Raw genomic sequence first — 21972 nt, 5'->3', positions numbered from 1 at the left:
TTTGGAAGAAATAGTGATTTAACTGAATGAGATTTTTTTTTGAAAATTAACCTGAAAACTATGATAAATGTTAGAGAGTAAGAAAATCCCAGAAATGTGGGATGTGAAAAAGCATATAGCTATTTAAGAGGGAGTTTAAAACTTGAGAAGATTTGAGTTACAAATGTGATAAATGACAAGGAAACAAAGTCATGGAAAAGAGCAATAAGTAGAAATTCATTCTGGGCAATATCTAGTTGCAACAAATTCTAGAAAGATGTGGTTTGTAATGCCAATTTGTGAAATATTTTTTAATGATATCTGAAGAGTTACCTTCTAAGTATAATTTTAAATTTAATTTTTCTTGGAAGATAGGAGTTGCTGTGCAGCTTTCTGAGTCTACTTGGTTTTCACACTGTAGATGCTGGGATTCATCACGGGGGGATGAGCAGGTACACATTAGCAATGAGGCTGGGCACAAAAGGCGGGGCACATGTTCCAAATCTGTGAACAAAAGACAGGCTGATCAAGGGGACGTGGAATATGGCCAAAGTGCAGGTGTGAGAGATGCAGGTGTTGAAAGCCTTCTTCCTCTCCCCAGGGGATGCAGTGTTGAGAACTGAGTGATTTATCAGGACGTAAGAGGATGAATCGATTCCAGCCATAGACGTAGTTACAGAAAGTCCAAATGCACTGGTGACCCTGGTGCCTGCAGAACAGCTTTGTCACATCAGGGTGGAAGCAGTAAGGGTGGCAGAGAACATGACTGTGGCAGAATGACAGACACTTAAGTAAGACCACTGTGGGTATTAGTACTAGTGGCCCTCTAGTGATAATCGCTGCTCCAATTTGTGCTGTCTTAAGATCAGTTAAGAAGGAAGCATATCTCAGAGTGTTAGAAATGGCTGTGAAATGCTCAAAAGCCACGGCCAAGAGCCCTGAGGATTCCATGACAGCGAAAAAATGAATGAAGAACATTTGTGATAAACAAGCATTGAAGCTGATCCCTTGGGCGTTGAGCCAGAATATTTTCAGCACAGCCACCAATGTAGAGATGCAGAAACCCACGTCGGAGGTGGACAACATGGACAGGAAACAGAACGTGGGCTCATGGAGGCTGGGCTCAGTGAGGACTACGAAGAGGATCAAGCTGTTCCCAGACAGACAGTTAAATAGAGGCAGCAGAAGGGGATGGAGACCCACCTGTGGGCCCATTCGAGTCCAGGGACTCCTGTCAGGAGGCAAATTGGAGAGGTGGAGTTAACAAAGATTGGCATTATAGTGCATGGGAGCACAATGTGTTTGTGATAGTCCACTGTTCTGAAATAAGAATGTATTAGTATATACTTTTATTTTAATTAGAAAAGTAGACATTGTTTACATTTTAACTCCCTTTTAGTTTTTTTTTTTGAGACAGGGTCTCACTATGTATTTGAGACTGACCTGGAACTCACTATGTAGCCCAGGCTGGTCTCGAACTCACAGCAATCCTCCTTCCTCAGCCTCCCGAGAGCTGGGATTACAGGCATGCGCCACCACACCCAGCTTTTACCTCCCTTTTAAAATTAGAGGTAACTTATTATTTTCTTATCTAGAGTTTGAGATCTGTTTAGGATCACTCCGCATGGAAAGAGTTTATTTTAGCTTTTCTTGGCACAATACATAATTTGATGTTCTTTTCTGTCACCAATTATTAGGAATTGGGCTAGAAGGAGAAATGAGTGATTGTTAATAAAATTGAATAATTAATGAAAACAGGAAATAGATAAAAATTGCATTACTCTCATTTATTAGGCAGAATGAATGTCGATTCAGAATGATCACAAAAACAAGAACCCTACTCAAGACAATGTCAGCTTACCCTTACTGACTGCATGTATGTAGGTGAGGAAAGTATTTCTGTTCCAATGACTCTGGTTATCAATACCTTCTTAACGTAAAAATCATAAAAATCTAGTTTAGCATTGTGTAGGCTGATATCATTTTTAAAAATCAAGAGCAACATAGAGTTTTATCTATTCTTTTTTTAATTGAGTTTATTGGTACATTCTAGGTATACAGTACAGTTACATTCATCATTGGGATCTTGTACCTCTACATGACAGGTCTTGGTTCTCATTTTTCCCCTCATCCCTGCCCTCCCTTCACCCCCTCTTCTCCTCACCATTCACACACACTTTATTTCCATTTTTCCAATTTCTCCCTTTTTTTTTTTATTCTTCACATGGATTGCTGTTGTTAGGCTTCTATAGAAATGTTACAATAAGGTAACACATGTAACATCGATAGACAGTGTGTGAGAGGCTTTATTCTGTCTGTCCTCATAACAAGTCTGAGAGAGACGTTATTATAATAACTGAAGTTATTATACAGGTATAAGCTATCATGTAGAAGCTTGAGTACACTGGTTTTGGTAACAAAACTAAGCAGTGATAGGATTTAGATTTAAGTCTTGGATAATATGTCTCTGAGAGGCTCTCCTCTCAACCACTAGGGTCTATATATTATCTTTAGAAGAAAATGCCTGAAACAAAAATATATGCAATGAAGAGGCTAGTAACATCCTTAGAAATATGTTTGAAGCATTGATATCCCTGACAGGAATAATGTAGTTGGTATACTGCGAAGTTAGTAATATAAAAGTTAGCAGAAAAATAGGTATCATTTCTATTAGAAAGAACATAATGGTCAGTTATAATAAATCACTATAATCAATTTCACCAGTAATATGAAAGTCCTTTTTCAAAAAGTCTTTTATAATTTAATTGACATTTTAAAGTATTATCTATGCCTACATAAAGTGGTACTCAGTTTTAGTAGAATGGCTTTTGGAAATGTGATTTTAAATCTTTATGATTACATTGTATCTGAATGATCATTTTAATTCCTCACAATTCATTAATAATAAACAACTACTTGTAGTAATGGAACATTAACATATGCCATTCATTCATTTAATCAGATTTTGAACAATTATTTTTTTACTGTGTATTGTGGTCATCCTTATATTCCATAAATACACTTATTATACTATCATCCTTTTGGATAATAGTTAAAGACAATGCATTACATTATTGAACAGACTGTGCTAATTCCTTAAATTTAGAAAAGAGGCTTTTCGTTTATATCTATCATAAAGACCAAAAAAAGCCGCTAGACCTTATGGCTAATGATGCACAAATAAAGAATGTACTGATGCACTCTAATATGTTGTTCTCTAATGTGAAACGTGATAAACATAAACAGTAGCATAAAACTGGTGAAAGCACAGACTGAATAGTGCAAGTCCTAGAGTCAGAAAATACTCTATGACTGAAACAACGTGTGGAGTGACAGTTTTAATAGACCCAACAATGAAAATTTCCTTTTTCTGGTTAAAGAGGCAAAAGTGATAATAAAGATACTAGAGGAAAGGGTGAAAATAAATGAAAAATGGGGGAACATTAGGGACTTGAGTGCAATATACCTTATCAGGAAAATTGGCTGCCATTAAATGATTATTTGGTGAAAGCAACGGAAGCAGTTATCTAAGAGCCATAGTGCCCTGTTTCTATTGTTTCATTTTATTTTTAATTTTTGCAGTCCTGAGGATTGGACCCAGGCCCCTTGCATGCTGGCAAATGCTCTCCACTCAGCTACCTTCCCAGCCCTTCTATTACTTTTAAAAGATAATATTAAAGTATTGACATAGTACATATGAATTAATGAATATTTTATTTGGCCAAATGACATTTTGACATTGCATGAAGTTTAGTAGTGGCAATAGTGTGCTAAAAATTATTTTCAGGGTGGTGAGCTGTCACTGTTAATGGATGTGGTTTGGGAAGGGGCAGGGACAAATGGATAAGACAAGTGCTACTTCACGGGTTGTCTAGGTACTAGCGTCCTTCTGTGAACCCTTTATCACCATTCTGCCTGAATGTGAACACTCAAATGTGGAGCAAGAATTTGGATAATTTTGAAATAATTTTGCATTATCAGGACACCTAAATAAGTGATTAGTGGGATTATCTGGATAAAAATAACAAGGCTAAAAGCTGCCACATTTGTGATGTGTAAGGCAGAAATTGTGCTGGAAGGACAAAATTAAAGGTCTCTCTCTCTCTCTCTTTTTTTTTACCACGTAGAGATTAGGAATCATTGATTGAGTTCATGGATTGGATTATAGGCTAGGTGAGGGAGTCGTATGTCTAGGAAAGGAAGAATAAAATTTAATACAGAGCCAGAGACTGTGCTGCATGTCTCTGTTATATTATTTTAATATGAGCTATTTTCCAAAAGAGTTGTTTAAATTATTGCCTCAAGCTATAATAATGGGCATGTCCAGGGAAGTTTCTGTATTCATGTCTGTGTGTTTCCACAAGTTCTATTCATTGTGTGCTATATTGGCTCTTTGGGGTCCAGTCCTAAAATGGAAACTGCACCAATTTCAAAAGAATCGAACACATCTAGTGCACTAGGGATAAAAGATGCCGGCGGTATTTTGTAACTCATTAGGAACATGTTTTAAATATTAGGAAGGATGAAAATATGATTCTATGTTTTATAACTTGATTGTTACATTTGAGAGAAATGGCAAAATGATATGACTGAAATAGGGACACAATTTTATCGTACTCTGTGGGAGTCAAATAAAAGAACCTAGGCAAGGATGTCTTGAAAACAATGGAATTTAAGAATTCAATATAAAAATCAGGTCTAGTGCACAGGGAAACCACCTGAAAGTAATTATATTTACAAAAGCTGAGATGACTCCGAAGCCAGAAAACAGAAATGAATAGTTTTTCAAGATGTGAAAAACTAGAGACTCTAACAGTGAGGGTCAAGGAGAAGGCCAAAGAAGGAAAAGTCTTTACCCTCATTCCAAGTTATTCCTTTCATCCTTCTCTATTAATTGGTAATGATAGAAAAATTAGGACATCTTATTTAAAACAAAACCAAGAGCTGTCTGAGAGCAATTCGTTGAGTTAGCTTTTATGCCATATTGAATGCTTTTCTGTGTATTAGACAGGTTTCATAAAGTAAGGAAAACTCTTTTATATTTATGAATGACAATTTTAATAGTGAACCCCACTAGAGCACTACTTTGCTCAGGCAGAATACAAATTCCTTGAGGAAAATACTATCCCACTCTGCCATGATCAAATTAGACAGGTTAGAAAAATAACCAGTAAACAATGAACAAAATTTCTGGAGGTATCGAACGTAGTGGATCAAACCTCAAACAAACACTTTTTATTTTTATTTTTTGCTGGAAGAATGCTTTGTGTCTGAGTGAATATCTGTGTGTTCTTGCAGCATGTGCAGACTTTAACATAAATTAACATTTTTTTCCTTTGGCACACATTTGTGCTTAAGGAGAAGATCAAATATTTTCACTTGGGTCTTTTTTTGTGTTGTATGATTTTTGTAAACATTTTACAGAATTAACTCTTATTTTGAGTTAAAAAGTATATCAGATATTTCTATAGTATCTTGGATCACAGCAGTACAAAATTAACCCTATTAATAAGATGAGATCCCAGTTGTTGTTTCTTTGTGCTAATTCCCGTGCTATTGAGGATTTGTTCATAAAGTCTTTTCCCATGCCAATGTCTTTGAGAGTTCTACCTAACTTATCTTCCAGCAAGTTTAGTGTTTCTGTTTTAATATTTAGATCTTTAATCCACTTGGATTTTAGTTTAGTGCATGGTGAAAGAGAAGGGTCTAGTTTTAATCTTTGGCAGGTTGAAATCCAGTTTTTCCAATACCATTTATTTAAGATGCTATCTTCGTCCAGTGAGGATGACTGACTCCTTTGTCAAAGATGAGGTAGCTGAGTATGTCTGTGTATTAAATGGTTTTCCATAAATTGGCAGCTAATAGTGAAACAGAACTATGAAATTAGGAGTCCTTCATGAGGATAGCTGTTTCACGGCAGGAAGATAGTTTTTGGAAGCACCTATGTGAAAATAAATACTATTTCTAAGAAAATTAATTATTTTTTCATAGACTATAATAATTTATTTATAGTGCATCTAATATTTATAGGTGTTTTCTATTATTTTTATTATTTAATACTATTCATAAAATCAAAATAAGAATTTATATGAATTTTATTGATCTAAATGATATAATTTAATCATAGTAAAATGCATATATGTTTTGATGTGTCTTAAAAATATTCTTATTGGTACATTTTAGATACACAATAGAGTTACATTCATCATCGGGAACTTGTACCTTTACATGCCATATCTTGGTTCTTATTTTTTTCCCCATTCCCCTAGTCTCCCATTTGCCCTCCACCCTTCCCTATCTACAAAGAATTTGTTTCCATTTTTTCCTTTTTTCTTATTTTTTATCTTCCCTTTTTCCCTTTCCCCTACTCCTCCTATATGCCCAACACTTTTAGACCTTTTCTTCCTATTACAAAATATCAATTATACATTTTGACCCTTATTTACAAATTTTGTTTATCACAGTAGAGAAACTATATGGTATTTACACATGTGTGTCCTATTATTTTCATTTAAGAGTATGTCTCTAATGTGCATCCACTTAGCTATAAATGTCTTTAGTTTCTCAATCTTTATGATAGAGTAGTACTCCATTTCACAAAAAACCCACATCTTCTTTATCCAGTCTCTAGCTGATGGGTAATTGGGCTGCTTCCAAGTATTAGCTATACTGCATAACATTTTCTTTTTCACATATTATCTTTAGTTTGTTAAATAATTGAGCTCCACCTGAATAAAGTACTGGTGTGTGTGTGTGTGTGTGTGTGTGTGTGTTTTGAAAATAGTTTCAAGCCAAGAGTGGTGTCCTGTGCCTGTAAGCCCAGCATTATGGGAGGCTGAGACATGAGTGAGAAGAGCCTGGGAAACTTTGCAGCTTACTTAGATTTTGTGTCCAAAAAACACACACATACACAAACAAATAAACGAACAAAAAACCCCATAGAAAGTGTTTGGAGATGTGCCTCAGAGTAAAGGGCTTGGTTCAATCTCCAGTACTATAAATGAATCAGTAAAAAATAATGTCTACATTTGGATCCAGAATTTTCACTGTATTTATTCTTTACTGGATTGTCAACTCATGCCTTTTTTCTTTCATCCCTTTAGCATTCTCAAAAATTCTTTGACAAGTTGTACTCAGATGTGTGCTAAGTTTTCTAGAGGTGTCATTGAAGCAGGCGTCAGACTAGATGCTAAAAAAAATCTTATTTAAAAATTTTTTTTCTTTTTATTGAGTTTATTGGTACATTTTAGGTATACAGGACAGTTACATTCATCATTGGGATCTTGTACCTCTACATGACAGGTCTTGGTTCTCATTTGTTCCCCCTTGTCCCTACCCTCCCTTCACCCCTAAAAACTATTTGAAAAGAATACTCAGTTAAAGCCAATATATGCATTTAGACATATGCCTGTAGAAAATAAATCACATAGAGTGTGGTCTTTAAGATTATAGAGAATAAATTTATTAAAGCATATTGTTAGAGCTTGGATTGGTTAATAATGATTTACAAAGAATATGGAACTATGATGATAATATAAACTGAAACCAGAGGATGAAGAAATGTGATCTTTTGGAGTGGGGATTAGCCTGATTCAGCATGAAATTAGCTCGGTACCTATGAAAAAAATGACAAAACGAACCTCTCTAGGAGAATGAGGAATGAGGTAGATGAGCATGCACTTTATTTCAAGGGATGTGAAATACTAGATTCCTTCCTTTTGAATGAAAAAACACTTGATTTATCTTTCTCCTGTAAATTTTTTTCATAATGATTGATCAGTTGAAGAAAGGAAAATGTGGGGAACACAATTAGAGGCTTGCATGAGTCTCTGGAGACATGAATGTGTGTAAATCATATTGGGAGTCAGAATGACACTGATCAAAAAGCATGAATAAGTTTGTGTTCTGGCTTTTATGATAAAAATCAATATATTTGCTTTGATTATGGCTATGATATTATTATTATTATTAATTATTTTTATTATGATGATGTAACTATTTCCTTGTAAATACATACAATGGTACCTCAGTTCACAACACTTGTTTGCAAACAAATTTGGTTTGCAAAGCAAAGTCTTTGGCCGTTTTTTTTTTTGGTTGCTGTGAACTCCGCATTGGGTAATGAACATAACTGTGGCCACGTTTTTCACACAAACATGAATGTGGCTTCTTTTCCAGAATCATGCAACAATATACCACATCTCTTAAAGGGAAAAAGGTTCTCATTTGTGATGACTACCAATTTCTGTAGTGTAAATATTCCCTCTGTAATGATTTCACAGTTACTGTTATGAGATCGATTAACACAAACTTGGAAAGTTGTATGTAGATGGCTTGTAACCTGGTGTGTGCTGTCTGTAGCACACTGTTTCTCAGTGTTTGTGAGATACATGGAATATCACTCATATTTGTCATCATTTTCCCAACTTAATTTCCTAATGAAGTTGATTTGATTCAAATCAGATTTCTATCACTGTTTTCTGCTCAATTTCCCCAACCATTTTATGCAATAGATGTTTTAAGATTTTTGGCTGCCTTTATCTTGAATCCTTTTTTGGGTATCAATCATTTGGGATCTAGCTCTGTATAATTGCTTATAAATTAGTAACTTGACAACTTACAAGTTAAGATATAAATTATCTTAGTTACTTGTTTTACAAAGAGAGCCCTGTAGTCCTTTATGCCATTTTTGAATTTTAAAATTGTATGAAAAATAATGTGAATTTATTTATCTTTGTTTTTTGCAGAGTAAGGATACATAGATTTCAGTAAATTCCTAAGGGATCATTGTGAAAAAAATAGGTAATAATTTATATTCTAAAATTTCCTGCACTCAGCTTCATAAAGTGTCTAGCTCTCCAGAGTTCTTCTTTAGGTATCAAATAAGAAAAGATTCCTAATTCCAGAACTTCTTTTGACTGTCCAGCACTGGATAATAATTTAAGTCTACGTGTAATGAGCTATCTATTTTTACCTCTCATATTAAGGGTTATTTACAATAAAGATAAATTAGTGTTTTTAAAAATGAAATGGAATACTACTCAGCCATAAAATTGAGAAATTAGACATGTTTATAGCTAAATGGATGTACATTGAGGCAATACTCTTAAGTGATATAAATAGGACATATGTATAAATAGCAAGTAATTTCTCTAGTATGAGAAATTGAAAGTGTAAATAAGGACTAACAGGCATAATAGATAATGTGAAATAGGAAGAAAAGGGACAAAGGAGAAGGAGAAATGGGAGGGACAGGGGAAAGAAAAGAAGGGAGTGGAATTAATATAACAAAATGAAAAATGATGAAAAAGAGTCTTTGTAGATAGGGAGGAAGGGAAGGAGGAGTTGAAGGGATGGCAGGAAAATGGGGAAAAATAAGAACAAGGGTTGATTATGGAAACATACAAATTTGCAACAGTGAATGTCATTATATTGTATATATTAAGGGTACCAATAAATTTAATTTAAACATAAATAAAGTATATTCTAGAAGGGATACCATAACTTTTTGAGACATGGTATAAGTTAGTGGATAACTGGGTCTTATTTGATCTTACAATATTTCTTCCAACTGCTTTTCATAGAGTATGTAATGGATATGAAGAGCAGGGGGTCTGAGATACAAGAAGCCTGGATTAAAATCTCAAGGCTGCTTGATATTAGTTGTGTGGCTTTGGTGGTCTAACTATCTCTAAACTTCAATTTGTTCAAAAGTAAAATATAATTACCCATATTTTATGTTTGTGATATTTTGAAGAATAAGTGAAATGTGTCTTTAGCACTAGTAGAACACAGCATTAAACAGGAAAATTACTTGGTGCACTATTTTCATTATTTAATTGCTTCATTTTTTCTATCTCCTTTCTTAAAATATAAAATTCTTGATTGCATACTATACTTCCAGTTTATGACTGAACACAGACAAAGTTTATGAAATACCATGGAATAAATGAATAATGTGACATTAATCTAGATATTAACTGACTAGGGTTTCTCTTTACAGAAAAATATTGTTTACATGAAAGTTTTTCAAACACACCCTCTGTTTATTTTTTGCAGGCTCAGTACAGCCTTGCGGATCTGTTTTGTTTTTATACTGTAGATGATGGGGTTGAGCACCGGGGGCAAAAGCAGGTATACATTGGCCATCATTGAATGGACCACTTTGGGAGCTGACCGACCATAACGATGAACCAAAGACAGGCTTATCATGGGGGTGTAGAATACAGCAACTGCTCCAATGTGGGAGACACAGGTGCTGAAGACCTTGCACCTTTCTTGTGGGGAGGCAATACCAAGGACAGAGTGAATAATCAAGATATAAGACAGGATGATGCATGGTACATCTATCCCTGTGGTAAAGACAAGATCAACTAATCCACAGATGCTATTTGCTCGAGTGTAAGAACATGCTAATTTAATCACATCTGGATGATAACAGTAAGAATGGGAAAGGACATTCATTCTGCAGAAAGAGAGAGGCTTAAGGAGCAAAAGCAGTGGCAGTATTAAAACCACAGTTCGTAAAATCATCAGGAGTCCCATCTGAGTGATTCTGGAATTTGTGAGAATTGTGGTGTACCTGAGAGGGTTACAGATTGCCACATAGCGGTCAAAAGCCGTAGTCACTAGCACTCCAGATTCCATGAAGGTGAATCCATGAAGGAAAAACATCTGGATGATGCAGGCATCTAGACTGATTTCTCTTGCATCAAACCACAAGATACCCAAAGTTGTTGACATTGTAGAAACAGTCAAGCCCAGATCTGTGGCTGACAGCATGGAGAGGAAATAGTACATGGGCGCATGGAGACTCTGCTGGGTGATGATGATGAAGAGGATCATGCTGTTCCCAGAGAGGGCAATGGCGTAAAGACAACAAAAGGGGATGGAGATCCAGGCCTGGGCAGATTCCAAGCCAGGAATGCCAGTCAACAAGAAGGCTGGAGATTTAGATGTCAAGTTGCTTAGTAATTTCATTTTGTCCTGGATCCATAACAATTGTGTGCATAATTTTCACATCCTATAGAAGGAACAAATTGTAATATTATACCAAAATATTTAATTATTTTTGATAGGATAGTTTTTCAAGGTAATAGAGAAAATTCTAAATTATGTTCTGATATTCATTTTACATTCATAATTAGGGACATTTATGAGAGTTATATTTTTATCCTGAAACCTAAGGAAAATATTTGCATATAGTCTTACACATTCTTGTAATTATTTTTATATTGATAGATGTTTAAATTCCATCAGTTTCTCTGTATAAAACTAGTTAAAATATCAGAGCATTCAATTTTGAGTATAAAGAGAAAGAGAAATCCACTGAAAGATAGCCTTGAATCTTCAGTTGCCCTACGTGATTGAGTTTTCAGGCATAGGTCTCTACATTTTTGCCAGCAATATAAGTGAAGTTATCATTGTGTATATATTATTTTAATTTAACAATATGGGTGAAGAATGCAAATGTATAAGAGAAATCAATCAAAACAGAACTCTGTAGAAATTTTTGGAAATGACTATGTCCTGTATAAAAAAAATGAGAGCACACAGCTTCATAGAAACCATAGAAACCAAAAGAACATGGTGTCCTGACTGAGTGTTGTGTGATTGATAGTGTCCAAGGGCTTGAGCCAAGATGGTATAGATTAAAAATTTCAAATGTGCTTTCGATTTGTTACTGAACCTGGGAAAATACAGGTGAATTTGGGGGATTAAAATTGGCAATCTGGGACAGCGTCTTGGAGAATGAATGGAAAATTAGTGGACGTACTGTGCATTTGAATTCCAGAAACTTGGGTGTGAAGTCAAGGAGAGGGATAGAGCATGACTAAAGAAGGCTGAAAGTGAATAGACAATATTTAAAGATGGAAAGACTTAAAGAGATGCATACATTAATCCACCAAAGTAGGGACAGTAGCTAAAGATTGAAAATATAGATTAGAGTGATTAGTTGATATAAAACATCCTTAAGAAAGTACTAGGCGATCAAATATAAATCATTATACTAATTAACCTTCAAAAGAATGACAATCATCATTTTCCAATGACACCAGAGAGAAAGTGGCAAATGAGTAGCTTGGTAGAGAATTACGTCACAGATAACCTAATGTCTGCCTTTCTCTCTGAATTACTAGGAAGACACTGCTATTGAAGGAATGTGAAGTGAGGTATATTGACTTGAAGAAATATAGATGTTTTCAATGGACGGAATGAGGAAGGCAGGATAAGCAGAAATGTTGTAGAGTCTCATTCAACTAAAATTCTAAAAAACAATTTTAAGCAGTAAACTTACATTATAGAAAAACTCAAGACTAAATAATAGCAACATTACTTAAAATTTTTGCATTTTTCAATTAAGCTTGTGTAATACTAATTGGCTGTAGTGAAATTTACTTCAAGGGAGTAAGTACCTCTTAATAATTGCACACAGTGTTATACTTTTATGCTTATCAGTGATAAATCTTTAGTCTCATGGTTATTAATTCTATCCCAGAAAAACCATTGAAACATAAACCTTAAATGATTAGACAATGCTATATGGTTCTCTGAGGACAAAGCAGATACTAGAGTTATCTTATTTTCTGTTAGCCTATTTGATTATTTTTGAATGGGTAATAATCAGTTACAAAGACATTACAGTGAACACTTTTTCTACCATCTTACCAGTTTCACCTGGAAAGAGGAATATTTTGTGTCTTTACCAGCAGGGAGGGAGCAGTGTGCAGTTCTGAAGCTATCCGTTTTATAGTTGGTTGGAATTAAGCCATGTAGTCATCACTAAGACATGGTCCTCCTGAGACCGTGGACAAAGGTTAACCAAAATCTTTCTCTATTTATAAATACAGGGCAGGGCTGTGAAGTCTCATGAGGTTTTAAGCTATTAACTCAAGTGGCCAATGTTCCACAGGGATATTAAGTGCAAAAGAATACATATCATACATATACAGTCAGCTTTCCATACCAGTGCTTACATATTTATGGATGCAACCAAACGCAGGTGAAATATATTTAGAAAAGTAATTGAATGTTTACTGAACTTATTATGGCTTTTAAGACTTGTTCAAGAAATTTCAGTGGCAGGAAGCTTGAGACTTTCAATTCAAACTACATGGGACTTCCAATAAGTATTTGGACTGATAGTTCAGTAAAAAATGAATTACGAGGAAATATGTTTGCAAATTTTGAGTCAGTGTAAAAGAGTGAAAAGTTTCACCATTGTTGCCTTCGATGATTTCATAGTCTAATTTGACTTTCTTCCCAAATCCTCTGTGACATTCAGTTTATAAAATAGTGAAATACTTCCCAATTATCAATGCTTCCGTGTACTCAAGGTTTTGTGTAATGCTCTCCGCGGAGTGGGGGTGGGACCTATAGGATCTGTGATTTTATTGTAACCAGTGGAAAGTGGCAAAGGTGATAGGATATCATTTGCATGATTAAGACCTCAATGAAGCAGGCTGTCATGTTGGGCAGCATTTCAAGGGCAGACTGCAGCTGACAACCAAGTGGAAATTACATGTGGCCTTCTTGGTCCAATATCCAGGAAGAAATTGGGTCCTTTAATTCAACAGGCTACACTAGTTGAATCCTGCTGATAACTATGTGGGTATTGAAGGATATCCTTTTCCAGTTGAGGTTTAAAAGGCTTTTATGAGGACTTAAACAGTAACAGACTCTTGACTTATAGACACAAAGAGACAAACTGTTTGTGTTATTTTTAGGGTACTATTTAAAAGGTATTAAAACAAAGACACTAAACTTGCTAGAAGATAAGTTAGGCAGAACTCTTGAAGACATTGGCATAGGAAAAGACTTTATGAACAAATCCTCAGTAGCACGGGAATTAGCAGAAAGAAGCAACAACTGGGATCTCATCTTATTAAAAAGCTTCTGCACTGCAAAAGAAACCATCAACAGAACTAAGAGACAACTTACAATGTGGGAAAAAAATTTTTACCAGTTGCTTCTCAGACAAAGGACTATTATCTAGAATATATAAAGAACTCGAAACAACCAGCCCCCACAAATATAAAGACCCAATTCAAAAAGGGGCATCTGAAACGAACAGACATTTCACAGACAAAGAAGTAAAAGCAGTAAGTAAATATATGAAAAAATGTTCCACATCACTGGTCATTCAAGAGATGCAGATGAAAACAACACTGAGATTCCACCTCTCCCCACAAAGTATAGCTGCAATCAAGAAAAACAATAAGAAATGTTGGTGGTGTTCTGGGGAGAAAGGAACCCTATCCATTGTTGGTGGGAGTGCAGACTGGTACAACCACTATGGAAATCAATATGGAGATACCTCAAAGAGCTGGGACTGGAGGTTCCATTTGACCCAGCCATCCCTCTGCTGGGTATCTTTCCAAAAGAACTAAAAGAATCATATCACAGTGATGTATGCACACCCATGTTTATAGCAGCACAGTTTGTAATAGCTAAAACTTGGAAACAACCCATTGGCCCATCACTTGGAAACTGGATAAAGAGGATGTGGTTTTTCTATAAAATGGAATATTACTCAGCCATAAAGAATGAGAAATTAGATTTATTAATAGGAAAATGGATGCATATTGAGGATATACTCCTAAGTAAAATAAATAAGTCACATGTGTGTAAATACTGAATAGTTTCTCTGGTGTGAATTAACTGTAATGGAACATAAGATCCTAACAAGATTACTGACATTGTGAAATGGGAAGAAAAGGGCTAAAAGTGTAGGGAAAGTGGGATGGGTAGGGAAGGGTAATAAGGGAAAAGAAAAAATGTGAGAAAATGAAAAGATGGAAATATAATATTTGTAAATGGCGAGGGGAGGAAGGGGTAAAGGGAGGGCAGGGAGAAGAGGAAAAATGAGAACCAAGACTTGTCACGTAGAGGTACAAGATCCCAATAATGAATGTAACTGTACTCCATCCCTAAAATGTACCAATAAACTCAATAAAAAAAGAAAGTGGCTTATAGCCCTTTAGGAAGGCTGGGCAGAAAGGCAAGGGCCATTTAAAAAAAAAAAGGTTAAACATATTTTGAGTGTTCCTCAATATCCTACCATTTCTGGTTCATAATGGTCAAAGAAATACTGGTGCACAGAGTGAAATTTACTTCATTCCAATAATTTGTTATGATTATTTACAGGAATTTGAAGCTATCATACTTTTTCTCTGTGCATCATTTGAAATACCCAGGACACATTTGGGTACATTATGGATAACCCACAATGATTTATTGGAATATAAATAAAATTTTAATACCAAAGCAATCATTTACAGTGAATATATTATGCATTTAAGTGTATTGCTGAATGAAGATCACATGTTACTGTAACTCAGCCAGTGATCTAGAATAAAGGTTAGTAAGCTTTTGCCTTTTTGTAAGGACCCAGATGGTAAATATTCCAGGATTTTTTCAGGCCAGACAGTTCTCTGCATTATCTACTCAACTATTATGTTGTAACATGAAAAAAGCCACAGATAATTCTGAATGAATGACTGCATTCCAGTGAAATTTTATTTCAAAATCAGGAAGCAGGTAAGATTTGGACTGTGGGATGGCAATATTTCACCAAACGATATAAAATATTACCAGATACCTTCTTGTATCTCATCCCAGAGACCACCCTCCCCTTCTACACAAGTAACTAATATCCTGTCTTTACATTACAGATTACCTTCACCTATAAACTTCTTCTCTAACAAAACATACGTATATAAATTAGGTAATACAGTATGCATGCTTTTGCATCTAACTCCTTTTACATTATGTATGTCAAATTTATTCACTTATTATGTGGCTTGTTTTGGTTTTTGTAGTTATTTAAACATATCAAGAATTGTCAGTCTTTTTAAAGTACTTTAGTTGTGTTCAGGTTTTGGCTATAAATCACTACTTTGCTATGAATATTGCTTCCGAAGACATTTTTTGGAGCACATGTATGTGCATTTCTATTTGTTATATCTTGGGAATGAAATTGCTGTATCAATCTAGATATTGCCAAATTTTTTGTGAAAGAGTGTAGAAAATTACATTTCTGCTAGTATAGTGTGAGAGTCCTTGTTAACCCATATAAAGATAATTGGTATTATAAGTATTTTTAATATTTCCATTCCTATAGATTTATAGACTAGTCTATCTGATTTTGGTACAATTTTTAATTTTCCTAATTAATTATGTACACATGTTGATATAATTAGTGCAACTTTGAAAATAGTTTCTTATGAAGTACCTGTTCTAAACTTTTCCTTATGGTGAAATTGGCTTGCTTGTTTTTCTTAGGACTTTTAGAAAGCTTCTTCGACGTACAGGACATAAATCCTCTTTTCAGTATTTATTGTCTTGTTAATATTTCAATTAACAGAATTTCCTATCAGTCTTCTGTTTTTTTCTTTACATTTAATGCTTTACAAGTTCCTTGTAAAAGGGGCTGGAGATTTAGCTCAGTGGTTTGGTGGCCTGCCTTGCAAGCACAAGGACCCAAGTTCAATCCTAGGTACCAAAAAAAAAAAAAAAAAAAAAAGTCACTGTCTCCAAAAATTTAAATATATTGTTGCATGTTATGTTTAGAAGTTTTATTTTTATTGTTAACCTTTAACTGTAATTCATTTAAAATCAAATTTTGTCTGTAGTGTTAGCTAAAGACAATTTTATCTTCTGTATGTAAATGTACAGTGAACTGGACAAATTTCATGGCTGGAGTCATCTTTTGTCTGCTCCCATGTTTTTTATAAACACAGTGTCCAATATATGTGGTCTGTCTGTTTTAGACTCTATTGTGCCCCTTTCCTCAGTTTGTCTAATTTTCTGTACAAGCCATATTGGAATTGTACAGGCTTGTAAAAAGTTATGATGTAATATTCTGCAGTATACAGCACAAACCTTTTCTTTTAGCTTCATTGTGAATTCTGTAGTTAACTTGTGAACACATGCTTGTGTGTGCTTGTGCATCCTCTCCCATATCCTCAGAGAAATTTTGAGGTCTTGGTGAATTACATGGAACCTGTAAACTTTGGGAGATATTTCACAACACTTTAAATACCAAATCACTGAACTCAGAAACAGAGTTTTAATGGTAGAGCTGTCATACACTTACATTTTTAGCTACATGTACACATACCTAAAATGTCAGGGAAGAAAGGGAAAAGGGACCAAATATGTAAGGTCTTTTTGATGAAAAGAAAAGAATATCATGAGCCTCTGTGGAGAGAGTGAAAGTGGGAAAAGCAGAGTAGAAGCCCTTGGAGCAGGGATGGCAAAGCTTTAAGAGACTTAGTGCCCCAACCCGAAACCCACTGATATATGGCGGAGTACCAGCTCTGCAATTAAATCTGATGCTGAGCTTTAGTTTAGAAAAAAAATCCTTTTTAAAATGAATTATGCTTTTGGTACATTTTAGATATACATAGCAAACATTCATTGTAGGGAATTTGTACCTGTACGTGATAAATCTTGATCCTTCTTTTCCTCCCGTTCCCCTCCCTCCCTTCAACCCCTCTGCCCCTCCTTATTTATAAAGACTTTGTTTCCATTTTTTCTTCTTTTTTTGTTTTTTTCTTAAAAGAAAAACACAAAGGCATGCGTTCCATAGGTTTGCCACTACTGTCCTAGAGATTAATCACATAAAACTCGCACACACATACTTGTTAAAATTTTAATATTTTATCCTTTATCTACCATGGTTTCTTCAAATTTACTTTTTTGGGAAAATTTAACAAAGGGAAAATTAATATTCTGTACAGTAAGTTCATAAATGCTCTTATCCTCCTAGAGTCAGTGAGTTATACATTGCTGTAAGGGAAAATTTTTCTATAATACATAAAATAGAGAACAAAGGTATTTTTTTCTCCATAGAAGTACTTCATGTTTCAATTTTGTTCCTCCCTCTCATGGTCTTATTGTTTCTTTCTTATGTCAGAAGATTTTTGACAAGGTTAGAGAAAGGAAGGTACGATGTCTTGAAACTGGATATTGTAGGAGATACAGGAAGTTGGTAAATTTTATTATCAAAACTTTCTTCTCTTTTGAGTTCATAGAGTATTGTGGTCCTTATCACTATCTTTCCTGAGGGGTTAAGACACTGAACTTGTAGTAGAGATATGAAAATCCTATTTCAAGTTAGGATTAGTATGTCACAATACGAGACCTAGAGAATTCCTATGTATAAAGCAAAACAGATGAAAAATTGTTGTATGACATTAAGGAGTGAAGGAACATTATAGACAATATATACTTCGAATATTGATTAAAATCAGAAGAATAAAAGAAAAATGTCTTGCTTCAAGGTACAATTACACTTGATTTCATTTAAAAAGGAGTCTAGGGCCAGGGATTTAGCTCAGTGGTTCGGTGGCCTGCCTTGCAAGTGCAAGGACCCAAGTTCAATCCCTGGTACAAAAAAAAAAGGGGTGGGGGAAAGGGAATCTAGTAATACTTCCAAATTCCAATTGATCATTCTCATTTTTAAAGAGCTTCCGTAACTATAACTTTGCTGAGTACAGAGATTCTTTTATAATCTCATATAAAGTTCTCTTCCCCCAACCTTATCTCCTGCAGTACCTCTATACTAAGGATATATCATACTTCATTAAATTCACAATGTTGTGCCCTTTAACAGATTCTTTTTATATCTTTACTTATTATATATCATTCTTAATCCAAATAATCACCTCTTCTAAATTTTTTTGTGTTTACATCAGTGTCTATATAGTCTCTTGCATATAACTTTGTAATAATATTTCTCATTTATTATTGTTATCATTGAATTTTATGTCCATGTTACAAGAGCAGATAAGCTATTTGAGAGGACAGGGATGTTTCATATGTGCTCCTGTGTTACCATCCCTAAGAAGAGGCCTAATATTATTCAAGAAAATGTTGAAGGAAGGGAAAAGAGGAAGAAAGCAAGCCTATTTATCTGGACCATTTTATTAGACAATTTACTTTGTGTTTGGAAATATCTTGGTGAAAGCCTTACGGATTTGTTTGGTCTTCACACTGTATATGATGGGGTTCAGCACTGGGGGGAAGAGGAAATGCAGATTTGACATTAGTGTGTGGACATAAGAAGGAGCATTACGACCAAAGCGATGCACCAAAGCCAGGATGATCCAGGGAAGGTAGAAGATTGCAACGGCACCAATGTGACAGACACAGGTACCGAAGGCCTTTTGCCTCTCTTCTGGGGAGGCAATGCTGAGGACGGACCTGATGATCAACACATAGGAGAGGAAAATGCAGGGGATGTCTATTCCTGATGTTAGAATGAGAGCAACTAAGCCACAGATGCTGTTGACCTTGATACTTGAGCAAGAACACTTAATCACATCGGGGTGGTAGCAGTAGGAGTGGGAAAGCACATTAGGACCACAGAAAGACAGTCGTTTCAGGAGCAGGAGCAAGGGTGTCAGGTTGACTAGCATTCATATAATTATTACTACCCCGGCTTTGATGATTCTAGAATTAGTTAAAATCACAGCATATCTCAGGGGATTGCAGATGGCAATGAAGCGATCGAAAGCCATGGCCAAAAGCACAGAGGATTCCATGAGTGTAAATCCATGTAGGAAGAACATCTGCGCAATACATCCATCTAGGCTTATAATCCTGGCATTGAACCAGAGGACACCCAGTGTTGTGGGAAGAGAAGAAAGAGTGAGGCCCATGTCAGTGGCAGACAGCATGGAGAGGAAATAGTACATGGGCTCATGCAGACTGGAGTCTGTCAGCACCACATAGAGGATAGTGCCATTCCCCAAGAGGGCCATCACACAGAGGCAGCAAAAAGGGATGGAAAACCAGGTGTGAAAAGCTTCCAGTCCTGGGACTCCAGTCAAGAAGAAAGTTGTGGGTGTTGAGTTAAGAATAGACAGCATGGTGATCTGAATGAAATGGCTCCCTCTTCAGTAAGTTCCTGCAATAATACATTTCACTAAGTCAAGGCTACTTGGGCCAGGCATTTTGATCATTGTTGTACTTAATATCTACATCATCTAGTCCTTATGGCTACTTTAGAATCAGTTCTTATCTGTCATCTTCAGTTTTGAATTAAATGAAAAGATTCAACTTGCTTAAGTCAACTCATGAAATACAAGTAAACACATGTTTTTCTGCTTCAGAGCTTTTGCTTGTTTTCATATACAATGTGTAGTACAGAGCATAAACAGCAGGGCTGAAACTAGTGTTGGTCAAGCAAGGAACTTGCCTTTGGTGGGAAATACGAGAAGGGCAATAGAAAGTTCAGCAAACTGAAAAGCAACATTTTTATGCAAAAATCAAAATTAATGGAAAATTCTGTGACAAACAAGACAGTGAAATTTTGACAAAAGATCAGAACTCTGTACAAATCACATTAGAATTGAAGGCAAATGATAAAAATTGTGCCTATTTTTTTCTGTAACATTACGGTATTTGAAAATATTAAAAGTATATTAACCCAAGATATTCTTTAAATTTTAATATTTTATAGTCATCCAAATATATTTTTTATTTTAGCCAGTTAGTTAATCAAAATAATTTAGAATTCTCATTTAGTCAAGAGAAAAATTCAAACATGGAAATTCTTTCAACTGAAAATGAGATGAGCAAAAAAGTAGATGTTGAAAATATTATTAATAAAATTGCTTCCATTAAAGCTGGGGGCATAAAGTTTTCTCCCTTCCTTAGGCTCCTACATGACTTGGCATAGCGGTGGTCTTTATATTAAATTGTCTTACTTCATTAACTGTGGAATAAAAAGATAATAAAACTCATTAATTAAGATAGTATTAATTGTGATTGGTGAGTCTTTCGGTGTCCTCTTAATATTTACAAATGAGGTGAGCTCTTCCCTTACCAGACTTCTGGCCCTTAGTTTATTTCTGGTATGTCTGATTATGTAAGCATGAATGAAGCCAAAAAGAATTTTCATGACTGAGTTATGGAGGTACAATTTAATTCTCATTTTTATTTTAAACATTCTAGTTTAAAATAAACTTAATTGTTCCCAAATTTTCCTTATTTCATCTTTCTCCCTATTACTTCTCAAAGCCTGGATAAGCAGAAGAGAGAGATTCCTTCTTCTTTTAGATTTCCTCTCCAACTTCCCCTAGTTCCTCATGACTTGGTCCTTCTCTCAAGCATTCGGCCCTCCCTTTTTCCTCATGTCCTTACCTGCTGTCCAAGGAAGGGAGAAGTTGCTTTGTCCTGAAAAAACCCTGTGAAAAAGAAGAGTGAAAGTGCATAAATTTAGAAATACTATAAAAGCAGTCTAGCAAATGGGATGACTTTCAGAGATACTTCATGGGGGAGAATCTAATGCCAGCTCTTTCTGCAGGAGCAAGATAGCGTTTAAATGACCTTTCCCAGGTGACAGAATAATCAAGAATAGAATCTGTGGGCTCCGTGGGATCCCTTAACTCAACACAGAAAAAAAGAATCACCTATTTTGTCAAGAGCCAGATACACTTGAATAAAACCTCTCCAAAGGGACATTCTTGCTCAGATTTTCACCAAATATTTTCTACCTTGAGAAGACTTCAATCCATGGAAGGGAAAAGGAAAGTAACTGAATATTTAAGACCACCTAACACAAAGGAGGGTTTTATTACATATATTATCTAATATTATTAATTTAGGGTCCCATTTCTTTCCTTGCATTGAAAGAACATTAAAGTGAACAGAGTTAAGCATATAATATTGTTTAATCAATTAAGAGGAAACAAAGGGAGTAAAAGAACACCAAAAAAGCATGCAAGTGAATCTTTGATAAATAGAATTTCTTGGTGCTTCTGAAATAAAACTATACATTTTGAGCAGAAAGTGAATTTTAAAATTAATAAGTTTATTCTAATTTAATAATCATGATGCACATTTATTCTGGGCTACCGTGATATAGCACTAGGACCTACTGGTAAGGAAAGCAGACACATTAAACTCCAAATTGCTTTTGTAGATCTGAAGAATGAATGGGATATTGCCACGAGTACCTGATTTAAGGTGTAGTCAATAAGG

The 21972-nt window shown here is 35.1% G+C and overlaps 2 protein-coding genes and 1 pseudogene across 2 annotated transcripts; all 3 read right to left on the bottom strand.

Annotated features, from left to right (window-relative positions):
* Positions 1-333: 333 nt before the first annotated feature.
* LOC104847746 lies at positions 334-1256 on the bottom strand (annotated as a pseudogene).
* An 8752-nt stretch (positions 1257-10008) lies between these two features.
* LOC104847745 (olfactory receptor 51F1) lies at positions 10009-10974 on the bottom strand. Its single transcript, XM_010603318.2, has one exon. The coding sequence runs from the start codon at positions 10957-10959 to the stop codon at positions 10009-10011; it is 951 nt and encodes a 316-aa protein (XP_010601620.1). The 5' UTR covers positions 10960-10974.
* Positions 10975-18920: 7946 nt separating this feature from the next.
* LOC104847744 (olfactory receptor 51F1-like) lies at positions 18921-19856 on the bottom strand. The gene is given in 1 exon segment (XM_010603317.1): positions 18921-19856. A coding segment is annotated over 1 exon segment (936 nt).
* Between the last annotated feature and the right edge of the window lie 2116 nt (positions 19857-21972).

The sequence above is a fragment of the Fukomys damarensis genome, unplaced genomic scaffold, assembly GCF_012274545.1.
Source record: "Fukomys damarensis isolate Sample0158 unplaced genomic scaffold, DMR_v1.0_HiC HiC_scaffold_16, whole genome shotgun sequence".
Classification (NCBI taxonomy): domain Eukaryota; kingdom Metazoa; phylum Chordata; class Mammalia; order Rodentia; family Bathyergidae; genus Fukomys; species Fukomys damarensis.
The sequence above is the reverse complement of the archived record's forward strand: the minus strand, read 5'-3'. Positions and strand labels throughout refer to the sequence as shown.